At 41.2% G+C, this 20,770-nt stretch overlaps 1 protein-coding gene across 1 annotated transcript; it reads right to left on the bottom strand.

Moving 5' to 3' along the window:
* Nucleotides 1-16,647: 16,647 nt before the first annotated feature.
* Nucleotides 16,648-20,495, bottom strand: LOC104157484 (protein SOGA3-like; the record flags this gene model as incomplete). The annotated part of the gene is made up of 3 exons (XM_009694830.1): nt 16,648-16,806; nt 20,239-20,332; nt 20,365-20,495. Coding segments are annotated over 3 exons (384 nt in total), but the record flags the coding sequence as incomplete, so codon positions are not given.
* Nucleotides 20,496-20,770: the final 275 nt, after the last annotated feature.

Below are 20,770 nucleotides of genomic sequence, written 5' to 3'. Positions count from 1 at the left end.
TAATATAGTATATAATTTATATTTATATAATACAATAATATTTGTATTATTTCATTTGCATTTATTTAGGAGTTCAGTTATTATTTTCAGTTCCCTTATCACTATTCATTTGCCAATTAAATGAGAAAAAGAAATAAAAGGAGAGAAAGACATACACAACATTTGCACTTTACCTAGAGAAACCTTTTGCATTTTGAACCAAAACCACATTGCTAGAGCAAATAATGATAAAACTGTGGTATAACTAGGTAAAAGCATTCTTTGCAATGCATAAAATGAAGCAGCACATTTATGCTTCCCTTACATTTGCTTTCTCATTTTCTTATTTGAAAAAATCCCTGAGCAGTAGAAGATGAAAGCTGCCTTTTCAAAGCTCTCCGTATGTCCTGGTCAAACAGCTACATCTGGCCAAACTCTGATACTCTGCTTTCTGTGATTACACATTCCTTCATCCACCAGGATATCATAAAACAGTGGAAGCGAATTCTCTGAAGAGGATGAGGTCTCCTGCCATTTGAACCTTTCAAAAGATGGAAGAGCTAGACATGCTGAGTTCCCCAGCACTATCCGGCTAGGCTTCATTGCGGATGCAGGAAGCACAGTCAGCTTACGCTCGGCTCCCTGATCCTGAAACGCAAAAGCAAATCTCAGAACACCATGAATATTTTGGAGTGAAAGTGCAGGAATAAAGTATTTTGTTGCATAGCTAAACCTATTTCCTAGGGCTTCCTAAGTTGCTGTTTATTTGTCAGCTCAGGTATTTGTCTTTTTTGGGAGAAGAGTCTTTTTGTCAGGGTTTGCGCAATGCCTAGTACAGTGCACCGTCCCAGCCTTTATCTGAGACTACCAGTATGACAGACACGATGTCAACATAGTTCAAAACACTACCAAACACTAACAATAGCAATAATCACAGTCACAGACATGGATATGGCAATGATGAATTAAACACATACGAGATTTTGCCAAATCTAAAAAGTTTTCTTTCTCACACCTATTATCATGTGTAGAGTTTTTCAGTCTTCTTAGAAGAGTATGTCAGAAAAGATTCCAAAGAAATTTTCATGAGAATGGAAAGTGTAAGCAACCAGATTATGTTCATTGCCTTGGTTACAAAAATGCACATATATATATAAACCAAAGGGTAGTTACCATATCCCAATAAAAAAGGTCAGTCTGAAAATGAAAGGTAATGAGAAGGAAACTAAGAATCATTCTGCACACAACGCACAGCTCTACACTGCTCGCTGGAAATGTATGTAGAAGGCAGTTCTGCAAAGTTGTGGGCTGATCACATGTGTACATTTGCGTTCAAGCTCATTTCATACTGAAGAATTGTATTAAATGCACAGACAGCTCTTACAGTCCCTCACCTGGATTCACAGGGTAGGATGGCATCAAGAACATGCGTATCTGTGTAGGTTTGTAGGCACGCAGTAGAGAAAGGAGCTTTGCAGCTCACTCTACAAGACTGTGCACCTCAGACAACACCTCCAGCTGCAGGGACATCTCACTAAAAAATCAGATTTTAGAGTTCATTTGAGAAGATGCAAAAAATTAAGATAAATTCAAGTAGGAAAAATTCTGAAATCTGCAGTTGGTCTAGAAGCCTGAGCAGTGAGCAGAAGATTTTCTGTTAAGAGGGGAAAGAAATCCATCTCTCACATGTTAGCAATCACCACTCTGTCCTCTGACTATACGGAGGGGTCTTCTGTTACTCTTCATCTCTTCTTTCGTCTGTGTTTACTTGGGAAAGTTCTATTGTAAGGCTAGCCATTTGTAAATTGTCTGAAAAATATTTTCCGTAATACAACATATGGGGAAGTTGCAAAGGTGTTTGGGAACTTAGGTTATTGAAAACAGAGGATCAGACTCTGCAGTGCTCTATAGTTATGCCAGTGTGATCCTCCCACAAATTACATCTAAGTTTTAATCTAAGTTTTGTTGAGCAGCTCATGTAAAGGAAGTGCTCTGGAAAACTAAACCGTGGAGGCTAGAAGCTAAAATGGAAGGAAGATATTTTAGCAGTTTGGACATCCCCACACCTGCCTTTCCCACTGTGGTACCAGTCTGCTCTCCCATAAGCCTGTACCCAGTGCTTTTCCTGGTATTTCAACCATGCAAAGACCGAGATGAGGGGAAGGAGAATATCGCAGTGCTGGCTGCAGCAGTGTCCAGTGGCTTCACTGACTACAAAACCTCAGAAGACTTGGGACTGATCCCCATGCCTCGTCCTCCTAAATGACGACTCTTCCTCCTAAATGATGACTCTTCCTCCTCCATGAAACTTGCTCAGGTTCTTAAGGGAAATGCTTATTCCCAGCAAGGGAAAGGGCTGTAGCTCTTAGGCTGAGTTAAAACCTTCATGTAGAGGTTGGCTTAAGACTGTTATTATTCTTTCCTAGAAATGTGAAAATCTCATTCTGAAATGAAGTTTGACAGTCTTTAGATCATTATAAATATTTGATCACCGGGATGCATTTTTAACTAGCTATCAGGACCAAACATCCGACTCTTCAGCATTTATAATAAATGTCACTGAACCAGTAAATCACCTGCAAATTAATGCCACAGCAGTCCTAATGGGGTTATGCAAGAATCAGTTATTGGTCCTACACTAATTAACATTTTTTGCCTCTGCCTGGAAAAAAAAAAAAATATTGGGTAAAGACTGCAGATAGAGTAAAGGTTGGAGAAATGTTAAATACTGAAAAGGACAGTCACTGATACAAACCTTGGTGCAATCAAATAATATCTCTTTTAATATGACTAAATCTGAAGATACACATGTAAAACAAGGAGTGAAAGTTATGCTAAGACAATAGGAAAAACAGCCTAAAGATTAAAGAAGATCTCTTGAAAAGCCACATTTCTGAAAAAGACTACAGGGTCATAGAGGATAATCAGCTGAAATAATGTCCAAGTGTAATTTTGTGACCAAAAGGCTTAATTTAATCCTAGGATGTAGATGTCAAAACTGAGGTTCACTGTGCAATAACTAGAAGGGGATGTGCCTCTCCACAGGGTCAAACCACCCTCAGACAAGTGGAACGAATCACTTCCAAGTAGTGCCCATCTTTCTCCTTTGAGGGAGGTCAAATTCCTAACTTAGGTTAAATGCTTAATTTTCAGATGGCTAAATAATATCAACGCTATGCATGCAGATTTAAAAAAAATAACAACAAAGCATTGATGCTGGTCTGTTGAATTTAGTGTGGTAGTAAGAACATACATTTGCTGGCTGGTAACTAGCCTTCAGCAAATTCAGATGAGAAGGAAGGTGCAAATTTTTAACTGTTCTGGGACAGTTCAGGAAGAATTGTGGTAGACTGTTCTCAGCTGTCAACTTTTAACACAGACCAGCACCCTTTTCTGAAAAGTAGGCATTAGTTTAAATAAGATAGCTGGGGGTATTTTATGACCCATGTTATTCAGGAGGCCGGATGGGTTGATCATATTACACAGTTCCGGCCTCATAATTTCTGAATGCATGAGACCTGACCAAAGTTTGGGAACTCAGCAGCAATACTCCCAGAAGCACACCACGAGGAAAATGAATCTTTGAGTGTATCTATGTGTACCATCAAGGCAATGTTCCAGTTCAAAACTCATTTTGAGGCACTGTTACTGGTGCTTCTAATTAATCATTTAATCAAAGATCTAAACTGCTAGCATCTGTAAAAATTAAAATAATTCAGCCAAGCCTGTAATATAAAACACTCTTGGTAATTAGGCCAGTTGGATATCATCAGTCATGCTTTACAGAGATGTAGAAGCCTCTCATTACACACAACACTGACAGAAACAGATGCATGGCAAATGCCTTCTAAGTACAAGTATTCATCTGTGACCTAATCAAAGGGCTTGGTTATTATCCTAACCTGGATTCATTGCTGAGATAGTCAAAGTCAATTAACACAATCATACAACTAGGATCAGACAAAGCAAAATAGAATTGATATCCACAGGTCTCGTTCTACACATCTTGATATATGCTGTTGTTAATAGTAGTAATGGAAAAAAAAAAAAATAAATCACATAATATGTCAGAACATCTCAGCAGAAACAAACACTTCAGAAGAGCACGTACATCTAAAAGGTTAATCCACTGTACTTTATTTCAAAATAAGAAATGCAGTGCTTGGAACTCTTAACTAAGGAGCATTATCAAAACCTGAATCTGCTAAAATGCCGGGGGGTTGCATTTCTTAATATTACGAACACTGCAGTAAGTGAAAAACAAACCTCCAGGTTGTAGCAAGAAAACATCAAAGCCCTGGTGTTCTTGTTCCTGGCTAGTATTGATTCCATGCGATTCAGAAGAGCAGCTGGGTTGATCCCAGAGCCCAGCACATCCTATAGCTGGGTGTTCTCCCTGTCAAGTGACTCGTCTCTATTTAATATGCCGTGACATACACCACAGAGTATGGCTATAAATGTGTGCAAATGAGAGGGTCTAAAAGATGAAGGTGGCTCAAAACATGCCATTGTTTTTTATGTACCTGAAGAACCCTTTTCTTGTAGTTTTTGACATCTCTGGCCAATTTCAATTCGATGCGAGCTCTTGCTTTTCTAACTGCATCTCTGCATACCCTGACAATGCCCTTGTAGTTCTCAACAGGAATTTGTCCACTTTTCCATTTCTGGTATGCTTCTCGTTTGGTTTTGAGCAGACTTAGAAGCTCGCAGTCAAGGCAAAGGGGTCTCCTGCTCCATCTACTTCCCTTATCTTTAAAGAGGATGAACTGTTTTTGTGCTTCCAGGAAACCATTCTTGAAAAACTCCTGGCACTCGCTAGCTCCTTCATCCTCCATGGAAGCTTCCCACAGAATCTCTCCCAACTGAGCTCTGAGCAACCTGAAGTTTGCTCTTCTAAAATCTAAAACCTTTGTCTTAGTACTAACCTTCAGCATGCTCAGCAGGATCTCAAACTCCACAATACTACAGCCAAGGCTATCACTAACCAAGATACTACAATGCAGGGTTTTTTGGTTCGTGAGTGGCAAGTCCAGCAGTGCCTCACTCCTGGTTGGCAAATCTAACATTGGTATGGGGAAGCAGTCCTCTATGCATTCCAGAAACTTGATGGATGACATGTGAGCTGCTCTACTGTTCTTCCAACAAAGGTCTGGGTAGTTGAAGTCACCTGTAAGAACCAGGTTCTGTTGACCCAAAGGTCATTTAATTGACCCAAATATTGCTTCACTGGCCTTATCTTGGTTTGAGCCCAGCACTCCAAGTATGGTGTCACCAGTGCTGAGTAGAGGGGAAGGATCACCTCCCTCAACCTGCTGACCTCTTTCAGATCAGTAATGAAGATGTTAAACACAACTGGCCAAGTGTTGACCCCTGGGGTCCTGTCCGAGGCCTGAGTGTGTTAATAGGCCTTCATTACTCTGACGAGCTTCACCAGGGGCTTACACCCACAGCCCTGCCCATGAGCCCAGGAGCTCCACCAACCTCAGACCTGGGCCTTGCATCTCTGCCTGAACTATGTGGTAGCTGTATCCAGCTCTGTCACAGCTGTGCATGCCCATGGGCCCTCTTGATCTCTGACCTGACTTCCTGGCTTGACCTTGCACTTGCCTCATCACTTGCCTCATGATCACTAGACCTATGGCTTGACTTCCCAGCTTAATCTCAGACCTGCCTTGCCACCACAAACAGGTGGTGTTTGTTCTGGTGTTGTTCTGGTCACTTTGCTCAGGCACTGTTGAACTGGGCCCTGCCCTACAGGCTGTGTTATTGTGCTTGGCTCCTGACTCCCAGTCCCTCAGAGCAGCTGGCCCTTGCTGTTCCCTGACAGCTACACCACTAGTCACCGGCCTCCAGATGGGCTTTGCACTGCTCATCGCAACTGTTTGAACCCGGGTAGTTCATCAGCCAGTTTTCAGTCAACCTCACTGCCCAGTTATTTAGCCCATACTTCATCAGCTTGTCTAGCAGAACGTTATGGAAGAGGTTCCCTGCACCATTCACCAGCGTGCACACAAACCTTCATTTTGTTGCTGATATACCTGTAGAAGTCCTTCTTTTTGCCCTTTAATGTCCCCCATCAGATTCAGCTCCAGGTGGGTTCTGGCTTTTCCATCCCCATCCCTGTATGTTCTGACATTCTCTACATTCCTACATTTCTCTACATTCCTCCAGGATCACCTTCACTTGATTTCCTGCACACTGGGACAGACCTTTCAGAAATTCACAATGCTGCAACCAATAGCCTCACCACACTGCATAATCTTTTATTTTTAAGTGCACTGGAGACAAACACAAGAGACATTACAAAGCACTTGCAACATCACATTAAGTTGGGCTGCCTGTTTTTTTTGGGGGGAGCCGGGGAAAGCTGGCTTAGGCAACAACTTTGAAAGAAAAGGACCAAGATTTACAGCCCAATCAGAAGTCCAGAGTAACACACTACATCTTTGGCCTCCTACTATGTGCCATTAGGATACTAGTTATCAAACAGCATCGTCTCTCCTTCAGGAACTACCTACTAACCACATACAGCAGCACATAAAGAAGCTATACTTGCTTCACTTGGCTGTTGTGATTCTGTAAGTACTGAGTGCTTTATGCTAGCCACCTAAGCTCTCAGAACCATCATTCTGAAAAAGTAACGAGTAATGTATTGACTAGTAAATATAGCAATTTCTGTGAGAGCGTTGTTGCATATGGCTCTGTTGTATGTTCCCATTTGAGGTCCTGCCAGTCTCTTTCACCTGTTTTCACACTGGAAACTGCACTGAGGTTACCCCCTGAGGTGACATGCTCCAGAACAGCCACCCGTCCTATGCCACGACAAGGTTCTCCTTCCTCACACCGGCAGCTGAGTTCAGCCAAAACACAGGACAGTGCTTACCTCCGTGGTGCTACTTTCTGCTTACTCTCCTAAAGCCAGGACAAACTACCTAGGGCTGTGAGGCTCTGCCAAAGAACCATCAGGAACACAGGCACCTGAAAGATGCACTGGGAAATTCTATGTGCAGAATAACTAATAAATCTACCAGGCTACAGAGTGCCCTGGTTTTTTAACTGTAGACTTGTTAGCAGCATCAGAAAATGTAAACACAGAAAATTGTTTCATGTGGGGTTGCTGAAGAGCTCAATTTAAGACTATGAGAAAGACGGCCCTGAAGCCAGCAGTGAGTACGTGCACTAAAGAGAAAGCAAGCTATGGTAATTTTCCTTTCAATCTGAGACAAGCTCAGCTTTGACCTGTATCGGCACATTGCAAATGCTCTGTTTTTCCAGGTGTTTCTTTGGAGGGAGAGATGCACTTAAGCAGTGGATTGAACACAGTAGTATAATGGATGGAAATCATGCATTACTATTACTCGTCAAAGCCTTGGTGAGACTTCCAGGAAGATTATGACATTTGGTGTATATTGATTCCATACGAAAACATAGACCTTTGGTTCAGCACTTATAAAAAGTCTCTGTTCTGCCTCCATAAAGCCTTCCAGCTTACGGAAACCAATTTTGCAGTGTCATCTGGATTTCCTCTAAATCTAGAGAATCCTCCTGGCCTACCTCTATGCTCCCATTTGTGCTTTTGTAGCAGTACAAGAGGTCCAATTTGTCTTCTCTATCATGCAACTTTTCTTTAAGAAACTAAGCAAATCATACACAGTGTCTTACAAAAAAATTCCAAAGACCTGCCAAAAATGGCAAAATGGGCATAAATAAAATGCTACTTGGAATTTAAGAAGCATAATATATTATTAAAAACACTAAGCAAAACAACAACAAAAGAACCAGTGTGGATTATATACTGTCTATGGATACAACTATGGATACAACTGTGAAGGGTAGCATGATAGCTATTAAAAAAGCCAGCTGAACCAGAGAGCTCATTTTATCTGGCAACTTTTTTTCTGTCATTTGAGCAATCAAGTTGGTACCTCTATGTCTAAATTACATATACAGACACTTGAATGTCCATTTGAGTAAAGCAATAATGAAACTGGGAAGTGCAAAAATAAAACCTTGTCTTCTGTGATTGAGGACCACCACAGGGTCCTAAAAACTTTGTCTTTTCCTTGAAATTAAGTAAACTTCTCAGGCTTACAAACAGCAAGGTGCCAACAAATGATGAGGAGATCACTGAATAGAAACCAAGCCATACTGGATTTCCCAGACTTTCCTCCATTTGTTAATGTGATATCATACTTTGAGGGCCTTACTGAAGTAAATAGCAAGAACGCCTACTTTGGTAACGAGATATAAAAGGCCTTCCTTCTCCTTTAGATCTCAAGGAAGTCATACCCTAAAGCCTGCAGCAACAGAGATGGGTCTTTTCCAGCCTGCCTCACTGTGAGTTCATGTTCACAAACCACTGCCTCTGGTAACCAGTTACCATCCACCACCTGAGCCACAGTTACCGCACTCTCCATTACTCCCACAGATAACTGGGCATGCCAGTTGTGTTGGCTTTGTCACTGCTGGTGATTGCCCCGGCCAGTAATTCTCAGCAGTAGGAATTCTCATGGCAGCAATGGCCTGGACTTGCTGTTCTGTCTCATTTGCCATCTCATCTGGCTCCATACCAAGTCAGAGACCCTTTGCCTAGTTTTTAACACTAGTAAATGAAATGGTCGGGGACTGTTCTCAGGACCTGATGCCAACTGGCACTCCACAATTCAGTCTCCTTTCAGCTACAATGACAATACAGCTAAACTTCCCTACAGCTTCCTTCCAAACAAGCAAGACCATGTCCTAACTGTCAATCAGGAATAAGCTCTGACCTAAACTAGACCCCAAATCATGCCCAAGCACTGAAGCAGTGGTAGCTGATCCAAGCCAAAACCGTTTGAGGGATGTGCTAGCAATCACTTGTCAGTGTATGGGCCCTTCCTTAGCCTCATCTGCTTTACAAATATAGTTTTTGAGTAATGGAAGCAATTCTGTAGCGAAGGACAACTTTGAGAAGAATGATCCAAGCAAAAAAAAGGGTCTTGGGTGCTGACTTGAGACCAGGATGTAGGGACTCATATCCTTTCTCTAAAGCGTACTTTCTATGTGTTTGGAAGCTCAGCTCTTATTCTGTGCCTCCATTCTGGTTAGTTTTTTTTTTAAGATGGTCATTACTTTTTTTTTTTCTTTAAAATAGAGCTTACTGCAAAGAAACTCTGATTTTACCTGAAGAGTGTATGTAGTATCAATAACAACTTTGACAAGGGAACTGGCAAATCTAAGCCTGCTGATAGTCATCACAGAAAGGAAGGAAAACAAGGTAACATTTTGCCACAAGGAAGGAACTCCCATGCCCCCATCAAACCAGAGTAGCAGCGTTATGTGTACAGATTGAAAAGAACTGATCAAACTTAACTTCATTTTGTGATGGCTAAATTTTTTTCTGTTTTAAACATATTCCAGATACACCCTTTTTCACTGCAGTTGCCACTCTTTCATTATTACGTCCCCATTAGCAAGCAATCCTGTTACTCCTTTTACACATCCTTGCAAATTTTACGACAATTCAATAGGAATCCTCAAAGCAGCACACCAGCTTCAATGACTCTCTGAAAAAAATCCCCTCAAGGAATCTTTACTCACAAAACTGCTTCACAATAAGGAATTTATGGAGCTTTATTCTTTTGAAATCATTCACTATTTATTACATATGTTTTGGAGCTATATTATTATTGACCATCAGGCTGTTTATTTTCCGTTTTGATAAACTCTCTTAAAGCAAATGGCTCATGTGAATTGCTGACGGCTGATATACAATTAAAATGTAATTTTATGAGGTTTAAGCATAAACTGCTTCTCAAATGCACATAATTATTTTCCTCTTTATGGCCTGACATTTTCAGAGAATTACTACAACAGATTTTGTAACAGAGATTAATTTCTTTCTCCATTATGATTCTTTTCTCATATTCAAAGAACTAAACTGAAGCAAACTCTGCTTATCCTGCTCCCTGTGAAATCGCAGTGTGCTCTGAGCAAAGACGTCAGAATCATACCCTCACAGATTATGAATAGCATCCCTGCCGAGTACTGTCTTTAAAGGAACAAAATATTTGGGCAGGATACCAAAGGTAACAGAATTTCACACAAACGAGTCTGACAGAAGTAACTGGGGGTTCTGCATCTGCAAGGATGTGATGCTTAGAGAATCACTGAGCTGCACTTGGAGACAGAGAACTTCTTTGCTTTTTCCTGCATAAACTCAGGCAGAGACTTGTTTCTCATCTCTTTTTAAAACAGCCTCCTCATTATCCTGTTGTTCTTTTCACCAAAGCAAATGAATTTTCATGAGGCAACAAACTGAAGATTCCAGATCACGGAAACCCTCTGCTTAAAGGTACTTTGAGTAGAAGTGTTGCTGATAGACATGGTATTTGGGTCCTCCAAAAGACCCAGCGAAGAACTGGGCTTGTGAGGGACCTATTAAATCCTGCCATCTGGTGCCAGGAGCAAGGAAATTACTGTAACTCTTGGAAGAGTACCGCTTACTACAGTGATCCTGATCAGCTACATCAGCAGGCGTACGAGCATCTCATCTCTCTCTGCCTTGTCTCTACTCCCTCCATTACCTGCTGTCTGAAATGAGGCTCCAACTCTGAACAGAAATGAAAACATCAGGTGCAATTAGGAAGTGCTTGGGGGACAGTATGATGGAGGAGACTCAAACTTTCCCTTTCAAAGCAGCACAACCACGTAGCCATCTCCAGTGACTTCTATGCATGCAGCATGGGAAGCAAACAGAAGCTAGAAATCCATGAACATTTACAGAGCTATGACCTCCCTGGGATCACAGAGACGTGATGGGATAGCTCACATGCCTGGAGTGCAGCCATGGATTGATAAAAACTCTAAAGGTGAGGAAGAAGGGTTGTGCTCTACCCAAAAGAGCAGTTCAATTGCATGTAGCATTGCCTTCTAATGTTTGATGGGCCAGCTGTGAGCTATGGGTAAGAACCAGAGGACAGAGAAGCATGGGTGGCATCATTTCAGGTATTTTCTACAGACTATCTGATGAATAAGAGGAAATAGGTAAGGCATTTTTCAAACTAGAAGAATCGCATGATTTCTGCAATGGCTTGAAGACTATTTTTGCCACAGGTGATAAACAAGTCAGCTGCGGGAATCGCTTTGATGGACCTTTTGCAAATAAAGCATTGGGCAGGGGTTTGATAGCCAAAAGTAGCACTGGCAGTCCCGACTGTGAGATGGTGAAGTCCTGAGAGAAGAGACCAAGACAAATAGCAGATGAGAAAGTTTTGATTCTGAAGGCATCCAAAAATGTAACACTGCTGTTGGATATGGTTGCCTTGCCTATGGGAAATGCTGCAAACCACCACCCATCATAAGACTTGTTTCCAGGTTCTTACAACCTCACCACATTTTAGATGTTGCAGATTTTCCATGTCAAGCATCTGTCTCAGTATAAGTTATCAACATTGTTAATATTTTGGAAAATCTCAGCAAAATTATTCCGTTCTTTCCAAGAAGAGAATATACTGGTTTGCTCATATTAAATTATGCTAGCAACTGTTCTTTTTGAGATGTTCCAGTGTGCCTGTGCTCTGGAACATTTTTGCGACTGTATATGATATATACCTCATACTTTTCTACTCATCCAAATCATCATTGGCCAAACCATAACGTTTCAGAAAGCTTCCATTCCTATACATTATTAGCTAATTATTTCTTGGAGTTTACCAGTTTAAAATGTTGGAAATTCTGTGTTTACGAACTATCACATCCTCTCCTACCCCAGCTATCAATCTGTACATTTTCTCCAGCTGACAGATTATGTTCCAACTCCAGGTCAGAAGGCAAAGCCTAACTAGTCCTGCAATTGTTGCTCCATGTGGGTTTAGATAAAGCTGAGGCTAGGCATTAGAACCAGAAACCTTTTCTCCAGTGCTCACAGTTGCTGTTTCCTAGCACAGTGAGTGATCCGCCACTGCTCTCAGTCCGGATGCAAAAGTGAAGAGCTCAGGCTTGGAAACAAGAAAACGAGCAGAACAAACCAAGGAAGTGACAGATTTGTATGAGGAGGGTGGAAGAATCAGGGGAAAAGGACAGATTTCGCAGAAGAGAGAAGCTGTAAGTAAGAAATGGGGATAATATACTTGGAGTAGAGTAAGAGGAAAATGAAGCAGAAAAGACTTGAAATCCAGAGAGGAGATTAGCCACTCATGAAGAGTTGGAAGGATGCAGGGAAGGAGGGAATGTGAGGGAGAAGGACAAGACTGGGATTTAGGAACCAGACAGCAAAACAGCCACTACTACAAGACACACTGAAAAAAAAAAAAAAGAGAAGAAAAACCAGACACAGGATCAATACTGAGAAAGAGAAGCTAGAGAATCTGAGACACAGAACCTGAAGAATTTGAGGCTTTGTGAATTATACAAGAAAGACTGGAAATAATTGGTTGTGGTTAAATGGCAGGAGAAGTGGCTTAGAGAGAGAAAGAGCTGTGAGAAAGAAGAGACACTGGATTTTTACCTAAGAGACATAGTGGGCAAGCTGATATTGGTGATCAAGAGGACTGTGAGGGGATCATCCCTTACCAGTTCTTTTCACAGCTTTCCAGTTTTTGGGGGACGGGGGTTGTTTGTGTGGGTTTTGTTTTTTACAGCAGCTTTTTTTGTGAAATTTGCAGCTACTCTCCTGGTTTCTGTGCAGCCTGAGCACTCAGCAATGTATACAGAGCTAATCTGTGCATAAACAGGGTAGGCAAAGGTTGCAAGAGTAAGCAGAAAAGTGTAATTACTTTCACGTGGCCCCACAGCAGGTTAGTATCAAAATCAGGAACAGAATTCAGATTCCTCCTCCCAGCTCCATTGCCCAGTTCCCCACATCCTGCTGTCTTCTTCCATTTCCATGCAGTGCACAAAACAGACCGACTGCTAAGACAGGCACCGCTCCAGCAAAACGCAGACCCACGTAGGAAGGCATAAACTCCTCTGCTTGCAGTCTGAACTAAATGGACAAAAGACATCTGTTTCACGTGCCACATAGCCATGGTTATTGCAACCTCTGTATCTGAGCTAATAATCTATGCTTAGAAGAAGAAAATGGTAGCTTGACAACATCACCCTAAGAACTGAGCTGTCTTGCATCTGCCCAGCTTGAAGCACCAGCAGAGCAATCTATTTCTAACCAGAAAGACATATGTCTCTGGAGTACACTGTGCCTCTTGCAATTACGTATCTGCAATGAGGATTTGTGAAGCCCAGGGTCCAGTACATCTGTCCTGTTCTCTCCCTACTCTGTCTCACAACAAACCATCTAAAGTATGGCTAACTGGGCATAGCTATAGGAAATGAATGAATTCTTAGTTCATGCTATGATACAAGAGTTAGCTAGGCTTTAACAAATGCTTATCAACAAATTAATGATCACTAATTAATTAATGAACAATTTTTTTTTATACCTGAAAAAATTACATTTGGGTACAGTTGGTTTCTCTTTCTTCTAGGAAACAATTTCTCTACTTTGTTTTCAGCTTCCCCAAAAGCTAAATTACAATTAATAATAACAAAGAGGAAATCAGCAGCAGTTACTGCAACGAAATTCCAAGAACTGACAATGCAGATTAAAAATCTGGTGTTTCCGGGTGGACATATGCAGGAACAACACTAAACGAAATAGCTGCAGGTTGGGGGACTGAAAGTAAAAGTAGCCGATAGAAAATGTATGCTTCGCTGAACACCTTCCAAATCCTGGATGCTTGCAAGCTTCTGCTGCCATCAACAACAACTTCTATTTGTCATGGAATATATCATAATTATTTTCTTCAAAAACTCTAAACCAAGAAAGCAAATGGCAACTCTCTCTCTATATTAATGGATGAACACATTCACAAGTCTATATTCACCCAAGGGTTCACTGGAGAACTCTAGATTTGTCTCTACACAAACACATATGCTAGCGTTTATCTTTCATACAAGTTTCCAGTCAAGTCTGCTATGTTTTTCAAAACAATATAGAATCTACACAGAGAGAACTTTGGCTTTGGTCCTGCTCTAGAGACTACCTAACAAAAAATTATTCTTCTGCCTCCAACATTTTCTATTAAGTCTTTTGACCATTCTTTGCTATCCCATTCATTATAAAAGGACAATAAATTTCCCATGGCAGTTATACATAAATAAATTTTAAGAAGAATGGAAAGGTTTGTGTTTTTGCAGTACATTTGATGACACAAAAGTACAGAAATCAGTCATTACATGCTCTGAGCACTGTTATTATGCTGTAAAATAAAAATGCTTCATTGTCTTCGGAGATTAACTCTTCCATTAATTGTAAGCTCAATAAAGTGAAGATCACAATCCAGGCAAAAGGTCTTGACTCTGCATTTCTACGTATGCTGAGTAGAACTTCCTTAAGCAGGAGGTTCCATTGGTTATAATGGCTGTACTGAAATGAGAAAGGGTTGTAAACCCATGAAACTAGAGGAAATAACACACAAGCAAACAGAAAATAAATATGACCATCTGACAATGACATTTAAGATGCATGAAACCACCGATTGCCAGAGATTGTTTTTGTCAACATTTTCACAGCTTCTTCACAGATTCTAAATTTCAAATCTGTAAGAATTACTATTCTTCACCATTGGTCCCCTAAGTCATGGCATGCTTGCAAAGTGCATAATATTTGGTTTCACTTCAAATTTGCTTTTCTGACTTGCACCTCCTCAACTATCCCCCAGCTTCCCCCATGCTGTGCTGAAAGTCCTACCCTGAAAAGCAGCCTTCACCCACTGAAAGGGACTCAGCAGTCTGTTTGAAATACATAAATGAAAACTCCTGCCTAATTATGATGATGCCTATAATGACTGGGCATAGCAGTTCTCCTCTCTAGCTCAGTAGAAGGATGTATTTCTGACTCTCTGTGTCCACTCCACCCCTACTCTTCTATAAAGTCTTACTGCATTTTTCCATTCTGGCTCACAGTGTCCCCATTCTGTGCCAGTGGGAATCATTCATCTGTTTCAGCTTCATGAAAATACTATTGTGTAGAAGAGCCGCTAGCTTAAACATGACACTCTCCTTTCTTCTGGAGTCGCCAGTATCTTTCCATCGATACCAACAGCAAAGACAGAAAGCAGCAAACACCTAAGCCAAAGAGGTGGAGAGCAGTACAAGAGCAACAGAACCATAGTTCAGCATGGGGGGCCAGAGGGAAGAATCAACATAAGGATAAAGCGACTACTGACAATAGAGACAAAGAAGCCTATTTATTGGCTTAATTTCCTGCAGGTACACAGCTCCCAAAGAACATAAGCTATTAACTTGCCGCTACACTTCATCGTAATGCAAAGACGCGTGAGAAAAAGCAAGGTAAAAGAAGCTTACAATGGTAAAACCTATCAGAGGGCAGGAGGAAAGGATCCAGAAATGGGAATCTACAAGAAAGTAAGCGTCTGAATGGACACAAAAAATGAAAAATTTGGAGTAAAGCCAAGCTTAACAACAAGTTGTAAGGATAATTACAGAACGATCATGCTCTCATAAAGAAGATGGTACTGGAAACTGAGTTGTATTTAATGGCAGAAACCAGAGTGAAAACAGAAGAAGAATGTCACAGGCAGAGGAGAGGGAAGCTGAATAAGGCTCAGACTTCATGCCCTTTTCAAACCTGCAATTATCTGGAAAAGCAGTAGAAGGTGGGAAAAAAAACACCTATTTATCCTCTACTAACATGTTTGAAATCCAGTTCCTGTAAAGAAAATATATGAATATTTTTAATACTACATAATTTAAAGTAAGTACTTGCAGTTCCCAAAAATACTGTAACTTATCATACAAGTGAAAATTTCCTGCCTTTCTTAACAACTGAAATACATCTCTTCTGCTTCATACAAGATCAAAGTAGACACTGGCATTCCTACTAGGGAATTTTACTAAAAGTGAAAATCAGTGGCATTCATTGAATTTTAAACACTGAACTGGAGAGATGTTTCTAAAATTTGTTCTGAGAAGTCATTCTTAGTCAACAGTTTCTCTTTTTACTGCATGCTTTGTTATCTCTGTCGGCCAGGCTATTACTGCTGTAATACAATTTTCTGCTTACTTAATGGCACAGTATCTTGCATCTATATAATGGCAAATGGAGTAATTTTGAAGATGAACTAGATATAATGCAAAATTATGCTTTGACTGAAAGTCCAGGTAGAGTCTCTCACTTCCCAATACTCCAAAGAGCATGACTGAACAAGATGGGGAGGTGGCTAGATCCCCACTCTCAGGGTGCCTGCTAGTCCCTAGTAGCAGTTAGCAAGGGAGAAATACTGGTCTTTGTAAAAACACATGGGGAACATCATCTGCAAAGTTAGATCCCTCTCGCTCCCTTCAGTACTCTTCCTGCATGTATCTTAACGTAAGCACAACGTCTCAAAACCTCTGAACTCTGTTACCATCAGTTCCACATCACCTGCCTTGTACAAGAAAAACAAAGCCACGGTTTGGTTTCTCTTTCACCTAGGAAACACCGAACATTTTAGTTTGTTCTCAGCTTCCCAATCACCAAGCTGTACTTCAGCACTCTTTGCAGCTTTCAACTTTTACCTGCCGTATTTTGTGCCCTCAAAACAAGTTATAGGAAGGAAACCACTTAGTTCAGCAATAAGAATTTGAGAACTTCAAATACTTTGTGCAAAAGTAAATAGCAACACTAACCTCTTTCATTTTTTCCAATTCATTCTGTAGTGCTTGTTTGGCAATTTCAACTTCTATAAGCTGTTGTCTTAATTTTTCATTTTCATCTTCTGTTACAGTACGTTTTTCTTCTACGTTTTCTAACTCATGATGAAGTCTCACTGATACATCTTTTGCAACCTAAAAGAAAGATTAAAAAAAAAAAAAAGAATTACTGCTGCAGTGCTTAGTGCCTGAGCAACCATTTAGAGGTTAATTCTGGATGTTGTGATGGAAGCGGTATGTAAGGAAACATATAGACAAGGACATACACAAATAGAATTCTAAATTATTCTAAAATTCAAGCCAATTCCTTCCAAAAAATGATACATTGTTCCTACGGACTTCACTGAAAAACCACATTAGACACTGAACCCCAATTCCTTCTTAGGTTCTGTTACGTCAATGGTGAAACAGGACCTCCATTATTCCTGGAGACAGTGCAGCATCTATTTTCTCTCAATCACTGCTAGCCTATGTTTTTCAATGCACGAAGGCATATGGCCTTCAAATACTCGACAGGCAGAAGCATCTGAAAGCAGGGTCTACCTTCTCCTGGCCCTCCCTACCTGTGCCTTGTATAGGACCACAGATGGTCACATCTTTATTTTGACCCTGCTAGTTTCTCTCTCCTTCATGGACAGCTAATCAAAATATCTGGCATTTACTACTATTGGTTCATTTCGAGGGTAAAATACAAATAAACAACGTTTTTACTGATGTTGTGTTCATCCAAATGATGTCCGGTATTTCAAATGAAAATGAACACTAAGATTTTTGGTTGGTTTCGGGTTTTTTTAATGCATTTTCACAGGAATAGAGTTAAAAGGCACATGTCAAAATCTAATTCCTTTTCTTCCTGTAAAGTAATGAGAATTTTGCCATTCACGCCACTTGCATTGTATTTTGTGAAACCACCAGAAACTACAATCATGCACCAAAAATATTTAAATACACAATAATCACTGTTATGATGGTGATTTAGACATATAGTTTGAAAAGCCTAATTTCCTGGGTTTTTTAGAACATTGGAAAGTATATTTAATCCTTCTTAGCATTAGCTAAGGGAGCTCAGAGAGCTATCCTTTACGGCTTTCACTAGAACGACCTGTATTTTTGTATGTCAAAGAACTCTATTTGACATACTAAAACTCTAAAGAAAAAAATAATAATTGCAAGCAACCAGTCGAGAAGAATCTGAACTATCAGAAACCAGCAGCAGCTGGTGACTCAGCCTCCCCTGACAAGAAACCCAGTGTGTGTGAATTACAGATACAACACTGCAGTGTAGCACAAGATCGTTCCGTAACCTCCCCCACCGCACACGCACTCAAGACACATAATGCCCAACAGAAAGAGCGACTGGAGGGGAATTTCAATTACAACCATAGTCCAAAGAGACTGCAGGATGAGCTGAGAATCACACCACAGGGCTATAGCTTGATGTCTTTTCCTACACTCAGTATTAAACTGCTCATCTGGTTGTCCAACCAAAGTAAATGGAAAATCGTGGGGGATATTTTTAACAGCATCCCATCCCATAGATACAGTCTGCATCAGTAAATACAACCAAATAACAAAATTGTTACTGGCAGTGATTTTTTGACACAAAATTTGATGGAGTAGCAACTAATGCAGGGAAATCCTACAGAGCATTCTAGATCACAGGGGAAATGGGACTCAGTGATGCAAGATGCATTTTAACACAGCTATATGCAAGACCGTATCTCTGAAGGATTAAGTCCCCTAATGTATTACCCATGCAAAATAAGCAATGTTATTTTGGATAGAAATTCTTTAAAAGAGGACTTGGGAACACTACAGAGAACTGCACAGGAGTTAAATTTATGGTTAGCCAGCACCTGGAATTCAATTAGGCAGAAATTTGGCATTACACGTTCATCCCTACTCCAAAGCAGAACACATTCAGAATATGTGGGAACGCTTTGCAAAAACATTATTCCTTTCCAAAGAGTCAGTTGTATGGTTATTGGGAAAGACATGGGAGGAATCCTAATTCAAGTCAGCCCTTTGTCCAGCTCAACCTAAGGCCTTAGCTGTTGTCTCCTATATTTGAGGCAAGCACCTCACCAGAGGTGCCCTCACCATTTCCCTCCCAGGCCCTGCACACCTATGACTTGCCAATGCAAAGTAACATTGAGCCAACAAAGAAATCAACTCTATAAACTGGAATCACGATATTTACTTGGGATATGACGGCTTACGTCCAAATTCTGCCTGCAAAGGTGCACGTCTCAACCATTCACCTAAGCATCACTCTGACTGTGCAAAATATCCCTTATTCCGACCAGAAATTCCCCTGACAAAGGGGTTGTTCTGCTTCTGACCGGGAAGACTCCTTTTTGTCAAGAGCCACATGGACAGCTGTGCTTATAGAACAACAGCAAACGTGGGTTTGAATATGTACAGAAAAAAATATCAACTAGAAATAGAGAGAAGGATATTAGCATTTTAAATGGCATTAGTGAGAAAGTTACTGGAATGTGTCTTGGACTGGTTTCTACATTTTAATAAGAATGATGGCAAGCTGGAAAATTTTCAGAAAAGATGATCCAAGCCTGTAATAACAGTCTGGGAATAACAGACTCTCAATCCATTATACTTATCAGAAAGAAGTTTAGAAAAGACCTTGTTCCTGATCATGTATTAAATTAGCATTTTCAACTGCAGTCCGCAGAATCCAACGTCTTGTAGGTAATGAGAGTCCTAGGCAGAAGTGTGGTCAATAAGCTCACATTTGCTACACAGACGTCTGTACTTCCATGAGAAATGGTGGGAGACCAGTCAACCGAAAAAAGTTTAGGAGTCCTGATTCAGTAGGCGCCTTAAGGAAGTCAAGCGGATGGAAGCAGAAATGAAACAACTTCCAACTAGCGCAAGAAAAGTATTTTTTCTGTAATTGGACCAATCTAGAATGGAGATGACAGATATTTTACCAATGGCAATCTTTAAACAAGGACTGAAACTTTTCCTCAACAATGGGCTGCAGTTCATTCAGATGTTATGGATGAAATACAGTTGATTACACATTGAAATTTGATGGGTTGTGTCTATGGTTTCAGGGGGATGTGGATGTTCTGCCTTCACTGAAGATAACAGCAGTTTTTCCACTGACACCAACAGAGTCAGGATTTCATGCTGTGACTCTCCAAGTATTCAATCTGTCAGTCCTCCGAAATCTTTACTAGAGAGTACTGTAATCCCCTCAAAGTCAATGGGACTATTTGGTGAGGTTGGTTTAATTTTGCACGGGTAGGGTATGTTTTGTGTTCATCATAAAAGATCCAAACCCTCTAGATCCTAATTTGTATTGAGTCACATCTTGCACATGAACTTCACAAAAAATGATTGGACTAAAGCCAAAAATAGCCTACCTACGTACCAAAGGGCTTCTATTACCAAGGTAAGCTTGGCCATTGCTATCCTATCAGCTGCATTGGGTGCACAGTGTACAACAGAACGGATGGAAATGCCTGAGTCATGAGGACCCAGAGCACGGTCGTGTCTCCATCTGAGGTGCTCCCTCCCCTTGCCACCTGCTCACGTCTGTACCTTGAGGTCCTGCTCCATGCTGCGCAAGAGCTCGCCGTCGATCTCGCCGGTCTGGGCATAACGGAGCCTCTTGCGCTCCGCCTTGCGCAGCCGGAACTGATCTGGTGCCCGCCCTGGCCCAGCCGGTACTGAAGGATGCGGCAGTTCTTGTTGGCTCGCTCCAGTTCGTGGCGCATTTCTTGAAGCTGACAAGCATCCTCCTCGAAGAAACTGTCCCTCATCTCATCCATCTCTGTCCTCAGCTCATCTATCTCGTTCTGGCACCAGGGCGAGAAGGGGACAGGGATGCAACAGGTGGGTCAAAAGCACAAATGTCAGCACGTAGAGGGGAAGGCAGCCAAAATGGAGCTCCTCCCCGCAGGGACACCAGCTAAATACAACCCAGCTCATTAAAAGCACTGCAACGAAGCAGGGAATGTCACTGCCCGCACGCCCCACCACAGGGCCATCTTAACCCCGCCCGTAGCGCTAGTGCCGGGGGAGAGGGCGGCCGGGGAGCCCCTTCCCGGTGCGGGGGGGACGGGGAGAGGCC

The sequence above is a fragment of the Cariama cristata genome, unplaced genomic scaffold (genome assembly GCF_000690535.1).
Source record: "Cariama cristata isolate BGI_N322 unplaced genomic scaffold, ASM69053v1 scaffold30252, whole genome shotgun sequence".
NCBI lineage: Eukaryota > Metazoa > Chordata > Aves > Cariamiformes > Cariamidae > Cariama > Cariama cristata.
This window is presented reverse-complemented; position numbering and strand designations above follow the sequence as displayed.